This window comes from Pteronotus mesoamericanus, unplaced genomic scaffold, assembly GCF_021234165.1.
Source record: "Pteronotus mesoamericanus isolate MK-2021 breed Mesoamerican mustached bat unplaced genomic scaffold, CSHL_Meso_final contig_2, whole genome shotgun sequence".
Taxonomy (NCBI): Eukaryota; Metazoa; Chordata; class Mammalia; order Chiroptera; family Mormoopidae; genus Pteronotus; species Pteronotus mesoamericanus.
In genome coordinates, this window is record NW_026555084.1 from 29,708,535 (window position 1) to 29,734,779 (window position 26,245).

The 26,245-nt window shown below is 39.2% G+C and overlaps 1 protein-coding gene across 4 annotated transcripts in view; it reads right to left on the minus strand.

Annotated features, from left to right (window-relative positions):
• The window catches only part of CDC42SE2 (CDC42 small effector 2), an 87,357-nt gene that overhangs the window by 23,370 nt on the left and 37,742 nt on the right, over window positions 1-26,245 (minus strand). For all 4 annotated transcript variants that reach the window (XM_054568506.1, XM_054568508.1, XM_054568505.1 and 1 more), the window contains one exon: window positions 8,990-9,314. In XM_054568506.1, the coding sequence (XP_054424481.1) occupies window positions 8,990-9,043 (54 nt within the window). In that variant the 5' untranslated portion in view covers window positions 9,044-9,314. The remainder of the gene's footprint in view (window positions 1-8,989; window positions 9,315-26,245) is intronic.

Here is a 26,245-nt window from a genome sequence, read left to right on the forward strand (position 1 = left end):
GACTGGCAAACAATAGACCTTTTTAAGAAATGTTTCAGTGTGCAAAACAGCAGCCAGTTAACAGGAGATCACACTGACCACTTGACATGACCTCCCAGATCAGGAAGATTTTCTTCATGAATGTAAGGTCAGACAGTATTTTTAATGATCATACAGAAAAATTTTAATTGGGGCTTATTTACCACACACATTTTTTTAGTTACTTGATAACATTGGGTTTTTTCGTGTTTTTTATTTAAAAAAAAAAACAAAACAAAAAAAAACCCTGGGTTTCTTTTCCTTTTAGTGGTAATAATTTGTATCACAACAAAAATAATGCTGTTTCTGGACTCCACAGTGCTGCGCTGACTTGTCCTGTGGTCAATGGTCAGTAATGTGGGGTACGCTGAGCTTGCGGGTGCTGAAAATGATCTGCTGGGACGTGAAGGAAAATACTGGAACTTCTGTTTTTATTTTTCATCCTTTTTTCAATTAAGCCCCCCTATATTTTTTATACAGGCTGACATGAATGCCTAGTGGCTACTTACTACATTTATTTCTACAACAATTACTAGAAACAGTAAATAGTAGATTAATGCTTAACCATACTTGAAGCTAAAAAATGAAAGCTGCTACAGTATAATGTCCTAACTTAATCTGTTTCAATTTATCTAAATGTGTCTTTTTCTGTACTCTGAAAGAAATGATCTCATGGTAGTATATAAATGGAAATGCTGATGAACAAAAGTGCGGCAGAGTTGAACTGGGAAATTTTATTTCAAGAAATCTCTGATTTGTGTATAATCCTGAGACTCACAACCTAACAGTCCAAAAAGTCAGGTTACTTTTCACTCTCATTATATTAAAATGCAAGGTAATGCAAGGTCAAACCTCAAAGAGTGCCCATACTTTCCTCCCAGGTTGATAAAAATCTAAAGGTCTGGGCCCTGGCGGGGTAGTTCAGCCAGTCAAAGCGTCAGCCCAATACACCAAGGTTGCAAATTCAATCCTCAGTCAGGGCACATGCAAGAATCAACCAATGAATCCATAAATAAGTAGAACGACAAACCAATGCTTCTCTCACTCTAAAAATCAGTAAGTGAAAAATTTTTTTAAATCTACAAGTCTGAAAATGCCATGTGTTGATGAAGATAGGGAACAATGACTGGGACACTCAAACTGCTGGTGGGAATGTAAGTTGGTAACAGCACATTTAAAACACCACGCTGTCACATGGTAAGAGCGAATGTCCTTAAGCCTTTAAAGCCAGTCATTTCACTCCTCAGTACATACGCTAGAGAAACCCAAGCCTGTGCTCTCCAGGCAACACATACACACCAAGGCACAAAAGAGCACCACGCATGACAGTGCCGTGCTGTTAGCAGCCCAGACTTTCAAAACTGTCACAGACACCAAAGCTACCACGGTACAGCCATACAACATGTTCGAGAAAAATGAAAATAAAAAAATGAAGTTCAGATACCTGGATCATCCTTATAAATTTAATGTTGAATTAAAGAAGAAAACGTAAGAGATTACATCCAGTAGATCTCCGTTCACTTAAACTTAAAACAGGTCAACGAAACTGTACTGTTCAGGGATACACATATAGTTGACAAAATCATAAAACATACCAGGGAAATGACTCGCACAGGAAGCAGGGTAGCAGTTCCTCCAAGTGTTGGAGCAGGGGTACACACCAGGAGGCTTTTGAGGGGATGCCCCATTTATTTTTTCTTAACTCTCACCCAAGGACATGTTTATTGATTTTCTAAGATCAATGTGAGAGTGAGACATCGATTAGTTGCCTCCCGTACACACCTCGACCGGGAATCAAACCCGCAACCTTTTGGTGTATGGGACTCTCCAGCCGAGCCATCCAGCCAGGGCACACAATGCCCCATTTCTTAATTTGAGTAATATTTGCTTCATAATTTTTTATTGTAACTTACATGTAAAACAAACATAAATTATAGTATTTTTGGTATGATAATGGCATTGTGGTTATGTTAAATGAGTCATCTTTTAGGGATAAATTTTGACATATTTATGAATAAAATGACACAATGCTTGGGATTTGACTTCAAATTAATACAGGAAAGGGGGAAAGGGATAGAACGAGATGACCAAGATCAGAAAAAAATGAAACCAGCAGCTCAGAGATGAGTGCACGGGATTCATCATACTATTATCCACTTGTGAATTATCAATGATTAGTTGTGCTTATGTTAACATTTTATGTAACTAAAAATGGCAGCAACCACATGGCTTGCTAAGAAATGGTCTGCTTCATCTTGAGGTATATAGGAATATACCAATCCAAACTGAGTAAGGATCAATTTAAGAAAAGCACTAAAGCCAGTATTTCCTCACTGACATTTATAAACTTGCAAAAACATTCTCGTTTCTGAAAATATATGGCTTTCTCCTTCCTTCTTACCCCCTTTCTCAACTTGAACTCATCCGTAATGCTCCGGGCACTCACCCACCAACCCTTTCTGACTGTTCAACTGCACAAAACAATGGGCTAGGAGCACCAAGACCCTTCCACTCCACCCTTGTGCCAAGAGCCTTTCTAGTTTGTTTTCAAGCACATACAGACAAATTCCAGCTTTCTCCACAAGATACTAAATACACAGGAGATACCAACCCCCCCCCCCCCCCCCCCCCCACAAAGCAACTGACTACCACGAGGAAACATATGGCCACTCCTGAGACAGGGCGGGCAGTTCCAGTGTATTAACAGCCTTAGGGATTTCCAGGTTTAGCCATAGAGTTAAAACATCTGAATCAGTCCTCCACAATGCCTTTTTTAAAAGTAGGGGTTATCTTTCATTTCTAAACTGGTAAGGATAATTTCTATTTTTAAGTAAATTCATCCATTACATGTTTTGAGATCACTGAAGTTATAATAATGTGATTTTGTGTGAAATTTCACAAATCTAGACCATGTATATTTGTGTTTTTAGAAAAAGGAAAAAAGATGACATTTCTATTATATTCACCCCTCATTTAAGGTATATGGAATGTGATTCCGGAAAACAAATTCTAAATAGAGCCTTTGCCTTCTGAGGTTACCGTGACAGTTCCTGCAGAGATGCCCCACTCTCATGCGAACTCTCTTCCATTTCATATAAACTCTCTAAAATCCCACAATGCCCTCGCCTCTAGTTTGCTCTGGCCGTCGTTCAGAGAGTTGTTGGTTCGCTCTCCCAGGGTGCAGTAATGGCTTCAACGCTTTTAAGGATCTGGAAGGCCTTCTAGCAATCCCCAACTGTCTACTGAACACACGGCAGGCTGACCGACCGGGACGGGCTGGCTCGACGCAGAGGGCGAGACGGCGGCTCGCTGGCCTGCCGTGGCCGGCGTGGGCAGACAGCGCGCACTCTCAGCCGGGGCGCACAGTAACGGTCAAACCACTGGAACAGGGAAATGTGCTTCCGCTTGGGTTTTTGCTCAGTACCAGTCCATGAGTTCCCCGAGTCTTTTCAGGGCCTGGAAGGCCACACACCGTCTGGCTCTCAGCTACCTCTCTGACGCTCTTCCAGCCACTGTCCCCTGGCTCACAGCTGCTCTGCCTTGAGGCTCCTCTCGCACATACAACCTCTGTACTTCCAGAGCCCTCACATACTCTAGTCCCTCTGACAAAATGCTCTTCCCACAGGTAGCTGTGTGCTTTAATCCCTTAAATTAAACCTTGACAGAAGTATCACTTCATCAGAGAGGCCTTCCCTGAACACCCTTAATGCCACCATTTCTCCGTCTGTTTTCTTTTCCTGCTTTCTTTCTCCACATCAGTTACATGACTTGGATGTGCCATACACCTACCTATTCACTGCGCATCTCTGCCATGGGGCTGAGAGCCACGACGGCAGAAGCAATGCCTGTTTGCCCACTGTTATTTCATCAGTATCTGGCCCCTGTTGGAGAAATGCCAGTGCTGTTGTGGGCACTAACAATGGTGACTGTATGTATATACCTAATTAAAATAACACATTTCAGAGACAAATAGCATTACAAATTATCGGTGCCATAGGGCAAAACATTAAATGGGGACATGTAAAATGAATTGAAAAAGGGGGGCTGTACATTAATATTCAATGGCTTTGAGGATACTGCAGAAGTTTTTTACCCTGACTGTAGTGATGGTAACATGAGTATGCATATATACGCCCAAACTCACCAGAGTGTATATATTAATTATGTGCAGGGTTTTTTTCTATACCAACTATACCTCAATAAAGCTTGGGGGGAGGGGAGAAGCCCACCAGTATTCCAAAGCACAACAGTAAGTGCTACAGGTCAAGAATTCACTTCAGTCCTGTAAACACCTTACAAATCTTTCCATTTAAAAAAAAAATTAAGTTGCAAGGTGCCATCCAATTTTAAACTGACAACCTTAGCTACGCGTAACAAGAACAACTATAGCATTTACACTACACTAAAAACTAAAAAGGTTTGGACTACCAAGGGCAGAAGAATTGGAACTGTATTATATTCTATACTGTACTGTGCTAAGATGGAGGAATAGAAAAAAGAAGTTTAATTCTTATATGCTACTACACACAAAAAAAAATGCAGTCTGGTTCTTCCCAATATTGGGCTGTTCCGTTTTCACACACGGAATGTGCGAGAGCAGGGGTGGTGAGGAGCGAGTGGGAGAGATGGCATGCAGCACTGGGTTCCAGTCAATGCTTCCGAAAGCTCTAGAGATGACCAAGCAGCTTTCAGATAAGGCGCTCCTGACACTGCCTACTGGAACAGCGAGGCTATGTTTCTGTAGACTGTAAACACGCATATAATTGTTAGTGTGGCCATTATATGCCAACAACAAGCTGTTCTCCCACTGCAGTAACACACTGCCCTGTGAAGTTTTGTGTCATACTTCTCAGCAAGTCCAAGAGACTAGGAAATCTGATGCCCATGGAATTCCTGCAGAATATTTCACACAAATATGCATTACTGAACAATAACACAATACTGACACATTGTATGTGTGCAAAAACCTCAAGTTGCATATCCTTTGTGCAGCAGCAAACATATTTCCAATGTCACATGTTTATAATTCCAAGAATGTATAGGCTCCTGATATTTCAATTTCTAATCTATGTCTGTCTATTTTAGCTATTCATGAGTATACCTACATCACATCCTGGAACAGGATTCACTTTGTTATATACATTATGAATACCAACAGTAAAGAAATCAATCTTCTAACTCTGGCTGGTGTGGCTCAGTGGACTGAGTGCTGGCCTGCGAATCAAAGGGTCACTGGTTCGATTCTCAGTCTGGGCACATGCCTAGGCTGTGGCTCAGGTCCGCAGTTGGGCGTGTGCAAGAGACAAACACACATTGATGTTTCTCTCCCTCTTTTTCTCCCTTCCTTCCTCTCTAAAAGTAAATAAATAAAAAAGAAATCAATCTTTTAAAAATGTGGCAATATGATTTTTGGTTTGCCACATTTTTTTCAGATTGATTGGCATGTAAGAGCTTGGAATGTGCCACTTTTGTCCACATAAGAAGAAAAAGTTGACCAAAGTGAAAACCAACAACTCTCAGCTCCACAGGAGAACTAAGATCACAAAGAGAGCCACTGCCCCCACAACTGGAGAGAGAGGCAAATACAGAAAGGCACAAATTACCAGGAGGAGAAGCCTGCAGCATACCCAGGGCCAGAGGAGGAAAGCCCAACCTGTAACCGATGGACTGCCAGAGTGTTCGTGCAGGTAAGTTTGAGAGTTAACGACTCCGGGGGGCCCAGTCTTGGCGGGACCCCACACTTCCCTGAGTCTGGCCTCCAGCAACTCTATCGTGTTCTCCAAGTGCAGGTCAGAGAAAAATCTCCTTGTGTTTTTCAGCTAAGAGCGGGGACTGGTAGCCATTTTTTAAATAAGCCAGGGCCTTCTGTTCTTCTTAATAAAGGCTACTCCCAAGAGAAACCGTTTCACCAGAGCCTGATGGACTGGGGTTCTCCCTGAAATGAGCCAGCACCGGGGAAGAGAATTATCCAACCCTGGCCCACGCTACACTTCCACACAGGGAAAGAGAACTACCCAACTCCAGCCCCTAGAGCCTTTTTCCCCTAAACTAAAGAGTAAAAACCAAAACAAAACTGGGAAGTACTTGCATCCATCAGAGCCCTGGGACACTGGCTCACTAAGACCGAAACCAACCACAGCACACACAGCGCGTCCCCTCCCCCGACCCCCACCACCTACATCCACATGCACTGGGGGAATACTTAAGAAGTTTCTGGGGAAACCCAAAGACCAAAAAAAAAGACACTGAAGGCATTTTACCCTCTGACACCTATAGCTACAGCAAACAGTGTGGCCTACCCCTAACCAGATAAACAGAAAACCTCATAATAAAGGCCCACTCACCTCGGTTCCTTTTACCCAGTATTATCGCGTCCGATTTTCAACAAAAAATTACAAGGCAACATGGCAACAGGACTCAAGTATTCCATAATCTTTAAAAAATGTTGAGAATGTAATCCCTGGTAATGTCATAGATAAATTATACATAATAACTTAAATGCAGAGGTGAACATACAATCACTAAAATATACGTTCATTTTATGCTTAAGTAAATTATAACCTATCCCTTTAAAGACAGGAGAAGCAAGGGTGCTCAGCGCTCGCTGAGACCATCCACGCTACCCTGGGCATCTTCATCAATGCTTCGCTTGAGGTGCCAACAAAACAAAAGGTTTACAGATCAGAAAAAAGCTGAAAAAAGTTAAAAGTTACTATATGCACATATTTAGAAAATATGCAGTGTTCGGTAAGATGTCTGGTTAAAAAAATTAGTGTATGCAATTATTAGTTTCCTATACATTAGTAAAATCCAATTAGGAAATGTAACAATTTCATGCAGAATAGTAATATAAATCCATAAAATATCCAGAACCTAACAAGAATTGTGCAAAAATTACATAATGAAATTTTTAAGCTTCACTAAAACAATACAAAAAGGTTTATATAAATGAAGGCATATTCTATGTTTCTCAATGAGTTACTGAATTTCAAAGATGTCAAATTCTCATCCAATTACACTCTAAATTTAAGCAATCCTAAAATAAACACCCATAAAAATATGCATTATGAAGGATCTCCTACAAAGAAAACCTTAAATAATAAGGACCCATATAACAATCCAGTTTAAAAAATAAGACATTACCAAGAGTTGAAAAAGAAGATCTATGAAAGAGATTTTTTTCCTATGAAACAGCAAAATACACTAAGTAATGGCAGCAATTAAAATAGAATAGTAGTGGCAAAGATGTAAACACACATACAAAAAGAATAAAATAGATTTCAGAAATGGACTTAAATATGTGAAAGCATTGTATATAATAAAAAGCGACATTTCATATCACTAATAAAGACTGGCTATGTAATGAACTGTCTTTAAATAGCTGATTAGCATGAAAGTATAGAGAAACCCCTACCTCACACCACACAAATCAACCAATCTTCCATACTTCATGCATCAGAGTTAAATGTAAAAACCAAAACTGTAAGAGTGGTAAATGGAAAGATGGTGGAAAAGTAGCACCAGGCACATGTGTCTGCTCCCCAAGAACTGCAGCGGCAGAGTCATCCTGGCGGAACTGCTTTTAGAACTCCTGGGTCTGCTCAAGGCTGCCGGCTTCCAGGGGTGGCCGGGCAGGCAGACTGCAGACCGCGGCGGATGTCAGCCCACGCCGGCCCCTTCGCACAGCAGCAGTCCCCCGTCGGCCACCCCTTGCTGGGTTCCTAGAGCAGCCTGCACACCAATTACGGGAGCCAGAGTGGGCAGAAAGGACCCCGTCCTCCATATAACTCTGTTTCTGATCACAGAGGGGCAGAGAGACAGGCAGCCACTGGCCACTGCTGGTACACCTTCCCATGATGCCACAAGCACCTGGCTGCAGCGACTTCCGGGGCGTTTAAAAATCAGCACCATTCTCCTCCTCCCCCCCCCAACCCTTCCTTTTCTCCCCTTTTGGGAGGTAGACATAACAGAGTAGGACATTCAAAAACAACTGCATATATGCAGAAAATCAGAAAGTGACCGTACATGCCCATGGAAAAGCAAAAGATCTTAAGATTATACCTCACTCACCCTTTCATGTTGTTACAAACAAAACAATAAAATGTGAACTCACTTATTCAGCCAGCCAGCATATAAAAGATTCTCCAAGGTATTAGATTTGATCCTTTAGATACAAAGTAAATATGGTCAGAGCCCCTAAAGGATTAAAAAACAGGGTGGGAGAGACTGGAGGACAATTGTTTCCTATGCAAGAAGTTCTGTGCTATCAATAGAATAGAAAAAGGAAGTGAAGAGCAGGTGGAAATACAGATGTGTATTGGCTAAATCAGGAGATAGCTGGGAAAGAGTTTGTAGAGGTGACTTTTGATCTGGACAAACAGAAAACCAGAGGTTGGAGGGCAGGATTTTGATAGTGGTAACAATATGCATCATTTAGAAGGCACAAAAAAAGTGACGTACCAAAAGGAAGTCAGCCAAGACCATTTACTCTCTAATTTGACTTAGGGCAAAAAACTGCATCTCTTCCAACTGAGAAATAAGGATCATGAAATCTTCATCGGCTGGTGTGAGGAACACGAGACGGTGAGTGGAAGAGTGCGAGCACGGCCGGGTCTGGCCGTCACGCTCCCCACCCCCGAGGTCGGGCTGGCCTTGCGGCTGTGCTGCCGGACCTCAGGCGCCCGGACCTCAGGCGCGGGCTCGCCCTCCCACTCCTCCGGAGGCATCTACACGGGAGACAAGCACCACCTCCTCAGCTGTGTACAATGGTCTAGCCCAGCTCTTGACACGTAGTATTTACTCAAAAGACATGACTTTTTTTCTTCCTTTTTTTAAAACCCGATGCTCAGAGTTCCACTGAACTACTTAACCTCTGTGACAGTCCTCAGAACTGCCCTGCCCTTACTGCCAGGGTCCGGACTCTCAGCCTGAGCACCCCACCCGGTCTGTGCGCGCGTTCCTTCATACTTACAGGCTGAGGTTGCTCTGCAATACAGCAGTTGAAACACAACCAGAATTCACTCATGCTTATAGTCCAAAGTATAAATGAGCACCAAGGTAGTTTCCAAATCTCCACTCGGGCAGCTTCCCAAAGCACACTCCTCAGTATGATGGATGTCCAATGATGTCAAAATAATAATTTTATTACTTCTCTGTGTTTTTGTTCCTTAAGTCAAGTATCTTACACAGTCAATTTCATTAAGAAAAAGGCAAAATGTTTCCTTTCTCTGCTTATGGTTCTACAGAGACTCGTTTCTGAACCACCAGGAAGGTATAAATGTTGTCTTGACTCAGGTCTAGGGAAAGAAAAAGAGTAAAAGAAAATAAGTTACTTTACTCATCCTCAGAAGCTTTTATTTCTTAAACCTGTGATAAAATGAATAAATTTCCCTCAAAAAGTAAACACTGAAAAAAATTGTGATTTTTAATAAACTGATACTCATTGAACAAATTTTTTCAAGCCTTTTTTGGGTATCAGGTGTTGAGGATACAGCAGTGAAAGACAACTGAAATCCTTACCTTCAAAGAGCATTTATTTTATGACCATAAAAGCATAAATTACTCTAATATCTTTAAATCACTAATTCAAACATTATGATTATCAAATAGTTTCTAATTCCAAAAAAGAAATAATGATCATTTTCATATAGGTTTCATGAGTCCTTTGCTCTCATAGACAACCTAGACAGTAACTGGCATAGCAATCAACTCTTTTTAAATATTCAAGCAGCTATACTCATCAATAATTATAAACCAAATTGTCACCTTCTCCACTGAAGTTAGAACTGTACAAGAAAGACGAATGATGGTTCAGTGAGGCTTCATTCTGAATTGAGACATTAGGTCCCTCCCCCCGCCGCCACCAGAATGAATGTACACCCCAAGGTGGCCAGCCATGCTGTGTCAGTCAGAATCCACGCCAGGCAATCTTAATCTGGAGTAGGCGAGCAAGCCTATCTTTTCTTCCTGACTGACAAGCTACAGACTTGAAGGTTGACCGTAGCGAGCCATGTTCCACATTTCATGCCGAAGGTGGTGCTGAGATCACGCTGCTGACAAGCAGCAGCGAGAGAGGACGCCACCTGGCTCCAGTTACCCCTAAGGCCAGTTCAACCTGGACACCTGATGTTTGGTTTTGTGAAGCAACAGTTTTCCCTCTTAAGCCTGAAGCAGGTTTGTATCACCTGCAGGCTACAAGCATCATGGGAAGATGTCCAGAACACAGGTGGATATACAGCTCTGAGGCCAAGGAGTCTTGGAATCCTCAGCAGAGTATAGCTGAGGCAATGAATGCCAAATTCTAGGTAAAGCAGTATCATGAGACGCAAAGAGACTCTAAGGGGTAGCAGCACTTAAAAGAGGGCAGAGAAAGATAAGTCTATAGAGGAGGACGGGGTGTTATCAGAGAGAGAGGGGGGCAAACCAGCTAATATAGTGCCACTGGTGCCTGTTTAAGAACGAAGTGGGTAACAGTATTGACCACCTCGGGGACAGCGAAGACTAGCGCCGTCCACTGTAACGGGCTGCAGACACCTGGTGGCCTGGCTACAGCAGTTTCAGCGAAGGAGTGTGAGCAGAAATCAGGTGAGAGCGGGTCGAGAAGTGAGTGAAGGGAGAGATGCAGAGTTTCACACGCATAGAAAACGTCTGTAAGAATACTGGATGTTACATTTTCAAGGATAAGGTAGTAGGTAGAGGAAGGGAAAAAAGCCATTCTTGAAATGAAAAGATCAAAGACCAAAGATGTATTAATTTTATCATTCGAAGTTAACATTTTTACCTCAAGTGGTAAAATATAACTCACGTTATTTATACACATTTTTGAAAAAGATGACATTTATTTATAAGCTATGCCATCTATAAATCAGTAACAGATATAGGACAGGATCATAAAACCCTGAGCATTAAGTGAAATAAAATCCCTCCCTTTTACTATCCCCAAAGCCGTGGCAAAACTTGGTAAGAGAGGAATGACAGCTTGTACAGATGAAGATCTTCAGTGAAGATAAATGCATATGTGCTCAACACCACCAATGTGGGCAGTAATAAAGCATGAATCTGGGACACTGATTCAACAAAGTCCAGAGGACAAGTGCTCTGACTACATGAAAATGACATATTCGGTTTTAAGAATATGTTGGAGGAGGAAAATCAAAAGGAAGAAAATTCACATTCTCTCCACAGTTAAAAAACAGGCCCTGGAACACTTATTTTTAAGCAGAAAGAACATTCCTCATCTCACCCAAACTCCAAAACAAGGACGCTGCAGTATTGAAACTGTTTTTGTCCACTGAACTGGGTAAATCTTGCGAAAGTTTATAAGCAAAGAACAGTACGTTTCATGTATTTCCTTCCTAGATAGAACATAAAAGTGAAAGGCTAAATTCTCAATATCATGAACATTATATCAGTGTTGCTACAAGACAAGTTTAACTTCATCCTGAATCAAAGCCCTTGGCTAGTAAGAATTCACTGTGAAATGAAATCTCCTTTAACCAATTCTATGAGAACAAATATGCCTTTGTTTGAAACTGAAAATTATACTCATCACTGTTGTTGCAGCACATACAGACATGGAGCTACTCTGATGTTTTCAAATCTACTGTATTTGAAATCCAGTGGTGGTGTCTGACTCATTCCATCATCACATTTTCCCATCTACACATAAAGCTAGGCAATTTCCTTTTTATTTATAAATTATCTCCACCTTCAAATATTATGTTGGGAGATGAGTTTTCTTCTTCTTTTAAATATATATTCCATCTGTTTAATACTTAAAATTAGTCAACAGCTTCCTAATTTATAAACCATAATACTTTATCACCCCACATTTTCCCAAATTCAGATTTCCTTCTTAATTAAAGCTATGCCTCATTTTGAGAATTTTAAAATATGTATTTTCCTACCCCATATGCTATGAAAATGAAGTTCACAATATTTCCTCTTTGTGTAAGAACGATGGCTTACAACACAAGAGTTTGTACTTCTATTTTCATAGACGAGACAGAAAGAATATACAGCTTTACTGAAATATTTTCACCTAGAAAATAGACCTGCTGAAATGCATATTCAAACCAAAGGGATGTTTGCAACTCCACAGGTTTTTATTAAGTAAATATATAAATCTTAAAATGTTTCAGATACGCTTAGGATGTCACACCAATACATTTTCCATCTTCTTGCTTTTCTAAACAAACTTCCTTTTTAGAATTTTCTCAAAAGGGTATATACTTAAAACATTTATTCATAAACACCTTCAGAGATGTATTGAATTCATCACAAACATTTTAACATTGGCACTAATAATATACTAATAGTTACTTTCACTTCTTTGGCTGAAAGTTGCTTAAAACATGTCCATTTTGAAAATGTTATACTTTTTTAAATCTTAAGATAACAAAAGGAGTGTTACTCTGCAACAACATCAACATCTGAACTTGACTTTAAACACAGCTCAGCACATTCCACACATAAATAAGGGCTCAGGCTGGTCTTCTGCATCAGAGAGTATTTTTTATTTATAAAAAATTGTGTATGTATTCTTACATGTTTAAACTTCAGTTACCTTCCAAGCACTCTCCCTTTGATGCAGTACACCAGCTGAGACTTTTTTCCCACTGCTCAACACAGTTTTTGAACTTGTTGATTTGATGCCTTCTAGTACTCCTGCCATTTTTTGTTTCACCTCTTCCACATCAGCAAAATGTTTCCCGTTGAGGACTTTTTTCATCCAGGGAAACAAAAACACATCGCTAGGGGTGAGACTGGGTCAATAGAAAGGGTGGAGGCAGTGGGGTCTTGCTGTTTTTGGTCAAAAACTGCACAATACTCAGTGCAGTGGGCAGATGCGCTCCTGTATCACCCACCATGAAATTGGCAAACATACCCCAAAGAGTCATCCAAAAAACTTCACTAAAGCCCAAGGCAGCCTCTCGGGACAATGCCAGCTGGTCCACTGATACAGATGGGCTTCTAGAACACTCACCAAGCAGGGGACGCCTGTACTACAAGGGGCCTACCCTTGTAAAGGTCAAAGATTACCTTACTGACATGAATATCCAGTAGTCCCAGTCACTGTGCTGAAGTTCCCTTGCCTACTGGGTTATTTGGGACTTTTATTAAAAATCAATGACTGCGCACTTTGGGTCCGTTTCTGGGCTGTTGGGTCGTGTTGGTCCATCTGTTGCCCCTGTGTCTACGACGCTGCCTGGACTGTGGAACGAAGACTTGGAGTCTGGTAGTGATAAGTCTTCCAAATTACTCAGGAGTGTTTAGGATTGTTTGGGTCCTTTGTACTTCCATATACATTTCGGAATCATTTTGCCAATTTCTATGAAAAATTCAGCGATTCTAATTGGGACTGAATTTTCTCTAACAATTGTTTGGAGGAAAATTAAACTTTATCAATATTGAGTGTTCCAATCCATTAACATGGCATATTCAGTATTTAGTGGTTTTCAGTGTACAGGTTCTGCATGCATTCTGTTGCATCACTTTTGTTTTTCAACTGTTCATAGCTTACCTATGGAAGCTTTAAAGTCTTATGTAGTCAAACGTCCCCTTTGATCACAGAGCAGGGATTTCTCTTACGTCAGGCTCTCCCTGTCCCAGGATTACAAACCGATAATCCCAGTTCCTTTAGGTTTACTTTTATAAACTAACTCAGCTATTAGTTTATAGGTGTAGTTAGGAAACGTTTTCAAAGTCTACTCAGGCTTTTTCTGACGTCTTCCTTTTCCTTCTTTATTAAAACTCAAGTATTTAAAAACAAGTCATACACATATCATTATGGTGGGGATATGAGAGAGGATATTTTACTTGCTCAAACTTGAGTTTGCAATATAAGCGGCACAGAGAAAAAGTAATTACATGAAAACTACTCTCCCACTCTGATATTCACGTTTCTTCTCCCCCGTGCATGGGACTGACTGCCATGTTTATCTTTCCCTTTCTTTAATAATCTGCCTTCTTTTCCTTTCCCGCTTTCCTTCTTTCTTTATCTCAGTTTCTCTCTCCCTTTGTCTCCCTTTTTCATCTCTTTATTTGCTCTCCTTAAATCCTTCTTTATCTGCCTAGTTAGAAATAACGATGATGTAACTGACACACAGTAGGTTCTCAATGTATTAGTTGATGGGCAGAAATCTGTATTACCACTCTAAACTTTTCTCCTGAGTCTAGGTAGACATTTTTAACCACCTGCTAATGAATATCTCCTGTGGTCTCCCAGCTGCCCCAAACACAGTATTTGTAGAATTGAATTCACTGTCTTTTTCCTACATGTTTCTATTCACCTTTCAAATTCAATCCCATTACCTGCAGTCCTCTGAATAAAACCACCCTATAAAATGCTTTCTTACAAATCCTTTTAAACAAATCCTTACTGTTATTCAAAATTATACAAGCAGATAGAATTTTTAAAATCAATTAGTAATAAAAAGCTACTAAAATGGCAAATCTCTGACCCAAGTCCCTCTTCATCTCTTAGTGGTGATTAATTTACCAAGGTGTTTCTTCTGGTATTTGTAAGTAAATGTGTGCTGCCTTTTTTCCCCCTAGTTTTATGACCCAATTTTGACACCCCCGCCCCTTTTAACTAAATGAATTAGGGTAACACTGGTCAACAACATATAAATTTCAGGTGTACAACTTTATAATACATCTGTACACGCTATTATGTGCTCACCACCAGAAATGTATTCTTCCCGTCACCTTGTATGTGGCCCCTTTCACCCTCTTCATCCTCCCCTCCAAACTTCTTTTCCCTCTGGTAACCACCCATCTGTTGTCTGTATCTATGAGTTGGGGTTTTTTGTGTTTTGTTCATTTGCTGATTTTTGTTTTGTATCCCAAATATGAAGGAACTCATACAGTTCTTGTCCTTTTCTGTCTGACTTCACTTAACATAATACTCCTGAGATCTACCCGCCTGTTATGACAAATGGCAATATTTCATGTTTTTATGGCTGAGTAATATTTCAGTCTATATGTACCAAATCTTCTTTATCCAATCATCCATCAAGGGCAGTTGGGTTGTTTTCATATCTTGGCTACTGTTAATAAAGCTTATTGTTATTTCTTAAGTGGCTCTAGTGGCTTCTTAAGAAAGGGCACCTGGAAGGAAAAATTGTAAATCCCTGCATTCACCATCTGATCGATCACTTGGTTGACTGCAGGAGACCAAGTGAAAGACCTTTCCCTCAGGAGTTAAAGGCACTGTCTCACTGTCTACTACCTCCCAGAGCTGGTGGCATTCTGACTTTCTGTCCATTGTAGGTAATGTGTTTTTCCCTTCTCTGAAAGGTTTAAAGGCTTTCTCTTTACTCTTGAAATTCTCAAATTTCATGAGGTGTAACTTGTTCTGGGCCTTTTTCATTCATTGTGCTGAAGACTGGATGAACTCTTTCAAACTAAAAAATGATGTCCTTTAGTTCAGAAAAATATTAGTACCTATGTCACTGTTTTTGTGAGAGTTAAAACAAAATATTTATACTTAATACATGTAAGTGCACAATGACATTGATTAATATTTATCCACATTTACCAATTTCTTTGATCACCACTGTTTCTTGCCTCTCACTCCCTCCTCCCTTTAAAGTTCAACTCCGTTCTTTATAAAGTATGTTCTTTAAGAGTTTTTTTCAATAGCATGAACACTTTTTTAATAGTCATCTCCCAGGAGTAAGTTTTCAGTTATTTCTCTAAAACTGTGGAGTTTTTTTAATTTTGAAATAATTTACTTATAGAAGAGTTGCTAAAATAGGACAGGAATCTCCCATGTATCCTTCATTCAGACACACCAACTGCTAGTTACCACAATGTCGATATTTTGTCCTTATTCTTGCGTGGCAGTTTAGCTAAGTATGGAATTCCTGGTTGACAGTGCTTTCCTTCTAATCCTTTGCAGATGTTATTCTGACCTCTACTTCTGCTGATGAGAAATCAACTGTCAATCTAAGTTTTGTTATTTGACTGCAACCTTCTTTTTTATGTACTGATGCTTTGAAGACTGTCTTTGAATTTGATTCCAATTTCACAGAATGCCCAGTTTCAGATTTATTTCTATTTATTTAGTATTCTTTCACTTGTTTCTACTCTGCTTTTTAACTTTTGCTATTAATATTTTCATCTCTTCAATATTCATTCTTTTCATTTTAATAAATTTTATTTGTATCTTTTACAAATTCACTTACTTTGGTGTCTCAAGTCTTTCATTTAGACACTTTAAATAGACTTAATTTATAGTATTTTTCTGATTATTCTAAATCAATTCTTAGTCTTCTAATGAGTGTTATTGGATTGTCTGCTAACTCTCCCTCATGTTGAAATGTTTCCTTGTAATTAGCTTACTGTACCTTCACCTTGATTGAGAGGTTGTTTTCCTGGGAAGTCCAGTGCTTCCTCATTGAGGAAGACTCCCCAAACAACAATTTCATTTGCTAGTGCTCAGATACACAAATTCAAGTACATGTTTTAACTTAATTCCTTGTCTTAGATTCTCATGCCGCATGGATAGTACACAGTTATACTGCACACTGGTGTGTAGGTACAAGCTTACAAAGACAGTATGGTGTAGTGGTTTAGAACATAGGCTGAACTAGTCAGCGTAAGTTTGAATCCTGGTTTCCTCCACTCACTAGTTATATGATCTTTAGCAAATTATTTCACCTCTGTATGTCTCACTGTGCTGTACAAAATGGAGTTTACAGTTGTATCTACCTCAAAGGTTTATGTGAAGACTAAATGAATAAACTTAAATTGCTTAGAATAGTACTTGGCACACAAGTTTAAATAAATGTTAGTACTTTGCTACTATTATCATCATCATATCATATTTTCCTCTCTACCCAGAGAACTGAGCAGAGACAAGTTTCCTTGATGCTTACCTAGGCAAGTGGACAAGAAAATGTTATAGTCAGTCTCCCTTTCTTCGATGGAGTAGCACATGTATAAAAATACATGAGCCTGTTTATTATAATTTGTATTAAAAGGGTAAGTGAAACAGGAGAAGTATTAAGGTACAGCAAAGAAAAATATTTAAGCCAATTAAATTAATCCTTTTGACAGCAATGGCATATTTTCCTCCAAAGCAAATTTAAATGTCCATATAATTTATATGTCTATGCATACAATAAGATTAACTATATATGATTTTCAATGGATAGTTGAATAAATAATTCTAATTCAGCTATCAGTTATTAACTGTAAATTTTTTTAATCATATATATAATAAATTGTATTGAGTCAGGTTTTCTCTACTTAGTCTAAGACCCTGGATACCAAAGGGTTAAACTTTTAGAAGGGAGTCCTTGCTCAATACCTAGTTACCGCCTGAACTGCCTGCCAGGTCTGTTTTGCAAAAGAAAGGATGAGGAGAGGTAATTAAAAGGCTTAAGAATGAGAAGTACGAGTAACTCAAGTTTCCTGATCCTGACTGGAATCCCCTATCAATCTCACAGGGATGTGAAAGTCAACTGGTTACAAACTGCAGTCACTTACCTGGGTGTGAACCAGGTAGATACCAGGCTTTGATACTGTGTTTCAGCTGCATCCCCAGAGAGGAAAAAGATCACAGCGATTGACCTTTCAGTCCTACCTGCTTTGAGACAACTGCTTTAGGACTTTTGTTAACTTGATATTTCCCCTGAATAAATGAGGTATTTTTCAACTGCCACTGACTTTCTTGGCTGGGAGAAACTTTTACAGGATTAATTTGCTATGACAACATAAGTATGTCATGTTTTTTTAAAGAGGTCTCTTAGTTGTAGTAAATTTCTCCACCCCAACACTGCTGCAAAAATTAACATCAAACTGTATTATCGAAGTGCCTTAACATCATACCTGGCAGAAGGTAAGGGATGGCTTACGTCAATAGGTTTTCAAGTTTTCTCTCAAGGCAAACATGAAACAATACTGAGTCTCTAGCACCTGACACAAAAATGCCATCTAAGTTTAAAATATTTTGAAGATTTTCTTGTAAAAGAGAACTAATGGTATCCAGAGAGGAAAACTTTAGCTCAAAGAATGACATACGTAAACAGTATCTTTTAAGTTCCAGATGGAAGTGATGAGCATAAACAAAAAAGCTTGTGTTTCCCTTATATATTTCTCATCATTAGCAAGTTAAACAATGACAACACCTGTGACAAATGTTTGCCCAGTGCTAAAGATTAACCAGATGATACAATTTACGTACAGTTTTGGAGTTCTTGGTCAAATTTATAAACTATTTTTTCAACACTTGCTTAGGTTTTCATATGGTTGACTCTAAGGTTAAATGAGTGTTCTTATTCTTAGGGTATACAGTGAAAAGAAAAAAATTATGTATAAAAAATAAGCCCTATATAAAGTAATACGGGGATAGAGTGGGATGTGGCAAAAATCTTTTTTTTAATTTTCAACCAATATAGTGCTATAAGTTTTACAAATAAAAACAATCAAAATAAATCCATTTTTACAAGTAAGAAAACTAGGACCCTCATAAAATAAATAATGTTTAATTGGATTTCTGGTACTAAGAAGATCAAATTTACATTTTAAGCTTTGGACAAAAAAGCTGATCTTTCTCACCCAAAAAGGTCTTGTCTTTTAAATCTACAAATCTACGCTACTGTTTGCATTTTTAAAAATCCTAGAGCCCTGGATGGTATGGCTCAGTGGACTGAGCACTGGCCTGCGAACCAAAAGGCTGCTGGTTCGGTTTCTGGTCAGGGCACACACATGGGGCTGCAGGCCAGGTCTCGGGGTCATGCAAGAGGCAACCAATAGATACTCCTCTTGCACATTAAGATGTTTCTCCTCTCTTTCTCCTTCCCTTGCCCTCTCTCTAAAACTAAATAAATTAAAATTAAAAATCCTAGAAAATATCATACTGAAACCCTGTGAGAATTTTACAGAGGAAGTGAGAAGGAACAAAATTAAATCATTGTCATCAATTGCAAATAGGTACATGATATCTTATACCAAGTTGTGCCCTTAGCAGGACATAGAAGTATATGCTGCCTTTAGTCAGAATGAGTTTGTATTTTTCCAAAAAAAGAATCGGTAAACTCTTTATTAAAACATACTACAAGGAAATTAAACTCATGGGCCCTCTCCAAACTCGTCATCTCTGTATGCTAAAGTAATACAAAAATCCAACTGTCAAAGGGAAAAGCTTGCTGTTACCTTTATACTTAAAAAGTTTTATCAACACTGTAAGTGTATTTATATAATTATTTCTAAAAACTTGGTAAAATGACATTCCCCAAAATTAAAATAAGATATTTGTGTATTTTAAATGACTTTCAAAACATCTTCTATAAAATTATTCAAATAAATCTGCTATACTCCTTGCATAGCCCACACAGGAACTCTGTAAGAGTAAGATGTTTTACTAAAATTAAGAAAAATTAACCTGGAACTTATATGAAATGATACATATTCTGCACTGCAGAACAACACACAATATCCAGACACTATAAAAAAGAGTTAAAAGGCTCTTGAAAGCATTAATAGATTTGACTAAGGACCAGTCCGGGCTATGACTACTGTTACAGAAAAAGGTAAAAATATATGTAAGTGGAATTCCAGTTCGTGGTTAAAAGCTACTGCCCTTTTTGGTGACCTGGAGAAAATAACCTCAGGAGAAAAAACTTCACTATCATCTTTTATCTTCTAGCCCAAAAGAAAATGTAATATAGTTCTATCAATAGTGTTCGCTGTTTACATGTAAACATAAAAACAATGTTTTAAAATAGGTTACATTAGAGTATGATAATCTCAAAGACAACAGAAAAAATGTATTAGTCACTATGTTAATATAAATATGTAGTAGGCACCTTCTGCAGGGCCACCTACCATTCATTCGCCTACGTAAGCGGTAACCCCTGCCTGAGTCCCACTCAGCACGCCCAGGACCCTGAGAAGGGGAGCTGGGCATCCGAGCCGGCCTCAGTCTGGGGCATTTTCATTCAGCCACTGCAGAGGGAACCTTCCTGCCTGCACTTGCTTCAGGCCCTGATGGAGGCAAACAAGGCATAAAATTTCAATTAAATGGACAGTGACTGCAGGTTGCTTAAGGCTCAATGAGAAGGTGGAAAGTGAGTCACCAGAATGTTTGCATATGTCACAATAGAAGGCTAATATATTGCAATTAAACACATAAAAATAAAAAGTCAACAGAAGTGAACGCTTCTGTGCCATAAGATACATTGAGTTTTCAATCATTCTTTTTTTTTTCCCTTTTGCAGAGAAGAACACAGTCACAAGAATCTCCTTTTTGTACATGCTGATAGGATGATTTTTCCTACAACTATGAAGTCTCCACAGTTTCATTTTCCAACAGGATGGGGCTCTGCCTCATGTCTCTTACACAGTCCAGATGTCCTTTAATGAATACTTATCATGGTGCCAGACAGGGCATTCTACTAAAAAATTTGAATCCTGCCACTTAACTAGCAGCCACCCAAGTTCCCAGCCATCACCCTGTTTCTATCTAGGCTTCGTACATAAAAGAAAACCAGAGTCAGGACAACCTGTTCCTTGAGGAAGTGAAGGAGATCAATCTGGCTGCCATTCCGACCACCAAGGAGGATATGCTAGGAAGGTCAGAAGGGGTGGATTTGTTTGATGTAGTTTAAAACAGGATCTTCGTTTTCATATTCAAATTAAAGCTTGAATAATGAAAAGCTCTAAGAGCGATGACACAATGATTTCAGAAACAGGGAATACCAGTCAGTTATCTTACAACATGAACTATTTCTGATTCATAAACAAATCATAGTGGGTCAAATGAGATATTCAATACTCTTGGATTCTCAATTCTATTTGGGGGCGGGGGGTGTGCGCACGCATAAAATCAGTGGTAAAAAATTCCCTAGATTATAAAGAAAGGTCCAACTAAATTGTAAATCCCAATATGGAAAGGGAGGGCCACATATTATATGCAACATACTCTCACAAAAACTGTCTCTTAATTTTCACAGTCCAACAGGTTAAGTATTACCCTTTCTTTGGAAATGAGGAAACCACAGCTCAGATACCTTAAGTAACCTGAAGACAGGCCATTTTCTCTATATTCATTTTTTTTAACATCTAGTTCAATGCTACTTTAAATTACAATTATTTAGGACATACTGATTTTTGTAAATTCCATAAGGTAGACGCTGAGTTGTTTTATCTCTTACAGCACCTGACATGCCAGTATTTGTGCACGCACACGTTTCAATGAACTAAAACATAAAGTAGAATTTAGCACTGGAAGGCCTGTGTTCAAAACTAGATTCTACCACCTACGTTTTCTGTTACAACGATTATACCGATTTTGCAGAACTACTGTTAAGGCAGGGTCAGTTTCTCTGCAAGCTACTGATGTTTTGGGTCAAGAAATTCTTGTGGGGAGAACATCCTGCTCACTGTAGGATATTTAACAGCATCCCACCCCCACCTAGTGAGCTCAAGCAGCACCCTCCCCACAAGTTGTGCCAACTAAAAATGTCTCCCATCACTTGTCAAATGTCCCCCAGCTGGGAACCACTGCTGAAGGCAAAAACATTGTTAAACTGAAAAGTATATTATTTTCCTCTATTCCAGAGAATCCCCTTTAGATGGGAGAAAACAAAGAGATTCCCTGAGCCAAGCCTCTAACGACACTCCTAAAAGCAACTATCCGCAACACAAAATTTTAATATATTAAAGATGGCTACAAATTCTTAGTTATTCCTCCAAATGAGAGAGAAATTCCTACACTGAGCTCAGATGACCTTAGTGACTGACTCCGTTGCCCCACAGAATGAGGCTGATGTCATGCTGTGGAACTGACGAAGGCGTCACAGGCCTTGTACTTTCTGCTCCGAAGTCCCGCCACATGTGCAGGCACACAGCCCACAGTCACAGCTCAACCCGGCCTCCGGGTGGCCGTCTTATCCAGAGCACCTGAGCACCAGGCGTGTGAATAAAGGTGCCTCGGATCCTCCGGTCCCGCCCACCTGCCCCCTGCATACTCTCCAACAACCTCTGTTGATGCCACATGTAAGAGGGAACTGCCAAGACCTGCTCAAACTCCTGACACTCAAAATTGAGACACATAATAAAACAGTTGTTTTAAACCACTAATGTTTGAGGTAGTTTGTTTCCATACCTTCTGTATATATTTTGTGTGACTATACTTTTCAATTAAAAATTCAATGTGTTTTAAAGGAAATCTTTGTATAATTCATTATATTGGCTTAAATGAGGTAATCCAATTCCTATCAAGATGACAAACTATCACAGGCTTTTCTGGTCCCTTCCTCCAACATAAAGGCTGGGGGAAAAAAGAAAGTAAATTTGGATCCCAGGAATAACATCAGGAACAACAACAAAAGAAAAACTGATGGGGGATTAAAAAAACAAAAACTGTACTATACTTGTCTGAGGAGAAAGTATAGCAGGAGCAAAAGGCAGATTAGCTAAAAGCATTTTTAGACTGTGCGCTTTCCTCTCCCTTGACGGCCCAGCTGTTGTCAGCAGGACCAAGCAGGAGAGCCTAAAAGCCTGAAGTGGGAGCTCGGAAAAACAGGTACAAACTGAGTAACTACCCTGTTGGCATCCCAACCCATCCCCCTGCAAAAATCCCTCCAGAGCTGGCAGTGAATTACAATCTAAGAAAACTACCTCTTAAAATAAGTATTACTTCTTTCTAAGAGTTTACAACCCAAAAACCTTGATCAGAAGTTGCCTCATCAGCAGCAGCCAACAGGAGAAGACACAGCCATTCAGTAGTGCCAGGTGGCCAGCTGACCTGAGACTCAACCAGGCCATCCCTCCTTAAACTCACCTGGATGGACACGAACTAAAATTTGGCTGTTGGCCATTCCCTAACACACATTATTAGATTAAGTGAATAATACTGTATCCCAAGGGATCAGTAGCTTAGTAGCCGCAATAAAGAGACATCTGTTACACAACACTGCTATAAAAGACAGACAACACACGAAGCAACTCACAGCATCTGAAGCAGAATTACTGGACTGGACCATCTGAATGCACACCTGGGACAAAGGGGCGAGCTCAGCACTATGAAATCACACAGAAACCGTGAGAATCAATCAAGTAAAAATACTAAGAATGAAAAATAAACATCCAGATGATAACAGGAGTTCCAAAAGGGAGGAGGGGGTGGAGTAAAACATTTCAAGACAAAAATAAACATTTCAAGAAACAGAGAATAACTTCCCCAGAACTAAAGATAAAAGTAATCCAGATTTAAGGGCTCAAAGAGCCAAATAAGATATAAGAATAAAATGCATTCTAGAAAAATTAAGAATACTGTGTGAATTGGTAGGACTTCTAGAAAGCATCCAAAGTATCTACAAGTAACCCTGAGTAACCCAGGAGAAGGCGAAATCCTACATGGACAAAAAGGGTTTGTTGCAATACTTATGAAAGAAGGGAAAACCCCAAACACAACCTAAATAGCTAACAATCAGGTAATTAAATTATGATTTAATGATGAATTACGTAGTGTTGAAAAGAGAATATATTAAACAAATTTTATTATTTGAGGGTAATTAAAGAATCCAATAACCAAGAGAAATTTACATTAAAACTATATTCAGCATTTCTTAAATTATTAAAACTTTAAAACTTTTTAAAAATTTGACAAACTTGGTAGCTTGTGTTTTGAAAATGTCTAGACTTCACCAAGAACGGGCCAATGACAATTGTGTTTTAGATATAATTCACAGAAATAATAGCTTCTGAGAGTATTTAAGAGTATTTTTACACTAAAGGAGAATATAATGTAGCTACTCTTACTGAGTGAGCAGCTTATGACAGCCTTTGGACTTTTCAAATAATAAATTATGACGTGGAAAATTTCAACACCCATTCTTGCCAAAGAAAGTACTGGTCTTATTTCTACTAAGTGCTTTATATTTTTATCAGTTTTATTAGCTCAGCTCACAGGAGGCCACCGCCTGCCTTGAGCCCTGGAATGCTGCCCCGATTCTTTTCTCCCAGGGCTGACTGCCACGGCTGCAGCTGCGCAACCAATTCTAATTAAAATGTAAGTCTTTGAAAGAAGGTCTATGGCAGGGGATATAAAGGATTTCATTATCTTGTCTCAAAACTCAAACCACTCCAACACTTGCACGCTTTTTCACTTAACATTTTATCTCAGGAATCGGTAATAGCAGTAACTTTTAAAAAATGCCTCCCTCAATTTATCGTAAGGATATATGGATATAACTAGTTCTCAACAGATGGACAGTTGAATTATTCCTAATCTTTACTACTACAAACATGCTGCAAAGAATCTTGCATACTCACATATGCGAAATATGGAGACGTGAATCCAAAACCACAGAATTTATCTGTAGGATAAATTCCAAAAAGTAAAACTGATGGATTAAAGGGTTTGTATATTTAAGTTTTGGTTGACATTTTAAATTGACAGATTTTCCCAAATCCTCTCCTAAGATACTGTGCCAGCCAAAAGGAAAGGGCTCAAAGTCCTGTTAAGTGAGAGGCGACCACGTGACTCAAGAACAGCCCACCCTAACATGGCCAGCTCGGCCTGAGCAGGCCATCTCGGCCCAAGGCCTCCATCAGTCTAAAATTTCTCTACCCAGAAATCCATTCTTATTCTACAGTTTTTGACTGAAATAGCTTTGCTCAGATCAGCACTAGTCATGATTTTAACCAAATTACCTCAGCTGGCCTAAGACAGTAATTGTTGGGGTTTTTTTGCGTAGATAAATTTCTAACTTGGGGGAAATACAGAAATCAATATAGAAATGATGAAGTGAACCAAAAAATACCATATTATTAATACTTTCATGCTATCAAATATATTTGTAACAACTTAATTAAATGGTATTATAGGCTCTAACTTAAGATATGTGAAAGACAAGAAAATGTGATGTGCTAAATTTGTAAGTTTAATTTATTAGACTTTTAAGAATTATTTAAGTTTTACAGGAGATTTATTTGCTTTACTGGAAAATCTTCTTTGCTAACTGCTTGAAGTATTTGAGGGAATCAGAGAAATATAACTATAACTTACCCAGTAGAATGTCTAAAAATGAAAGTAATTATGAACAAAAGTATTGGTCAATATTTAACAATATTTACGCCTTCCTATGCAGCATTAAAACCCAAAGACAATACATACAGCACTGAACTGTGAGTTTTATGGGTTAACCATTTTTAAAGAGAACTACAGAAAAAGAGAGGTAACCATAGGAATGTGGTCCTGGGGGGAAATTTCTACATCGACCCTAAAATCAAGACATTTCATTCTAATTTCATTCCCTGTAATACAGCATTCTTTAGTGAATATGTACTGTAGCTCCTCGAATAATGTAGTTTCATTCAATGTCATTTCATTATCTTATGGATAAGGGGGAAAAAACTGATTCCCGGCCGAGACTGCTGTCTGTGCAGTTGGCATGGTCTCCCCAGATCTGCGTGGGTTTTCTCAGGTCCTCCGGTTTCCTCCCACATCCAAAAGATGTGCCTGTGAGGCGAACCGGCATGTCCGCAGTGCTGCGGCCTCAGCGAGCGAGTCAGTGTCTGTGTGCGAGGCACCCAGCGGTGGGCAGGCCTCCCACCCAGGCTGGGTTCCTGCCTTGAGCCCTGAGCTTTCAGGGGAGGCTCTGGCCACCCAAGAACCTTGAACTGGAAGAAGCAGGTTGGAAAATAATGATCTTCTTTTTATTAATCTTTCTAAATTGTATGTATAGGTCACACTTAGTTCAATACTGACTTCTTAAAGTGTTTTGGTTCTTTATTCAGAAGTTTGGTGACACTTTTGTCATGGTACATATGCCAACTCTTGTTTTTTATCAATTAGCCTGTGGTAAAATTTGTTTCATTATAGATCATTCTCCTAAAGTGGTAATTTCCAAGAACCTATCTACAATGTTAAGTGAGGGCTTACTGTATATTAAAGGCATTCACAAATATTACTTAATGTTAATAAATAAAAATAGCTATCTTAAACGTGACTACTTCTTTCAAAAAAGAATGGAGTCTTTTATAAAAGCATGTCATCAGCCCATATAGCACAAAACAAGCAGAGCATTTTCTCATGCTGCCCAGAAAAACAGTCCTTAATCAAAACCACGAAAGGGCTGTTTTATGATTTCTTCATGGAAATCATGGCCTTTATAGGGAGGACATACAGCAACTGCTACAATAAATTGCAGTCGCTGTGGTAAAGCTTATTACACGTTCTATGATTAGTTGCTGACTGGGACCAACATTA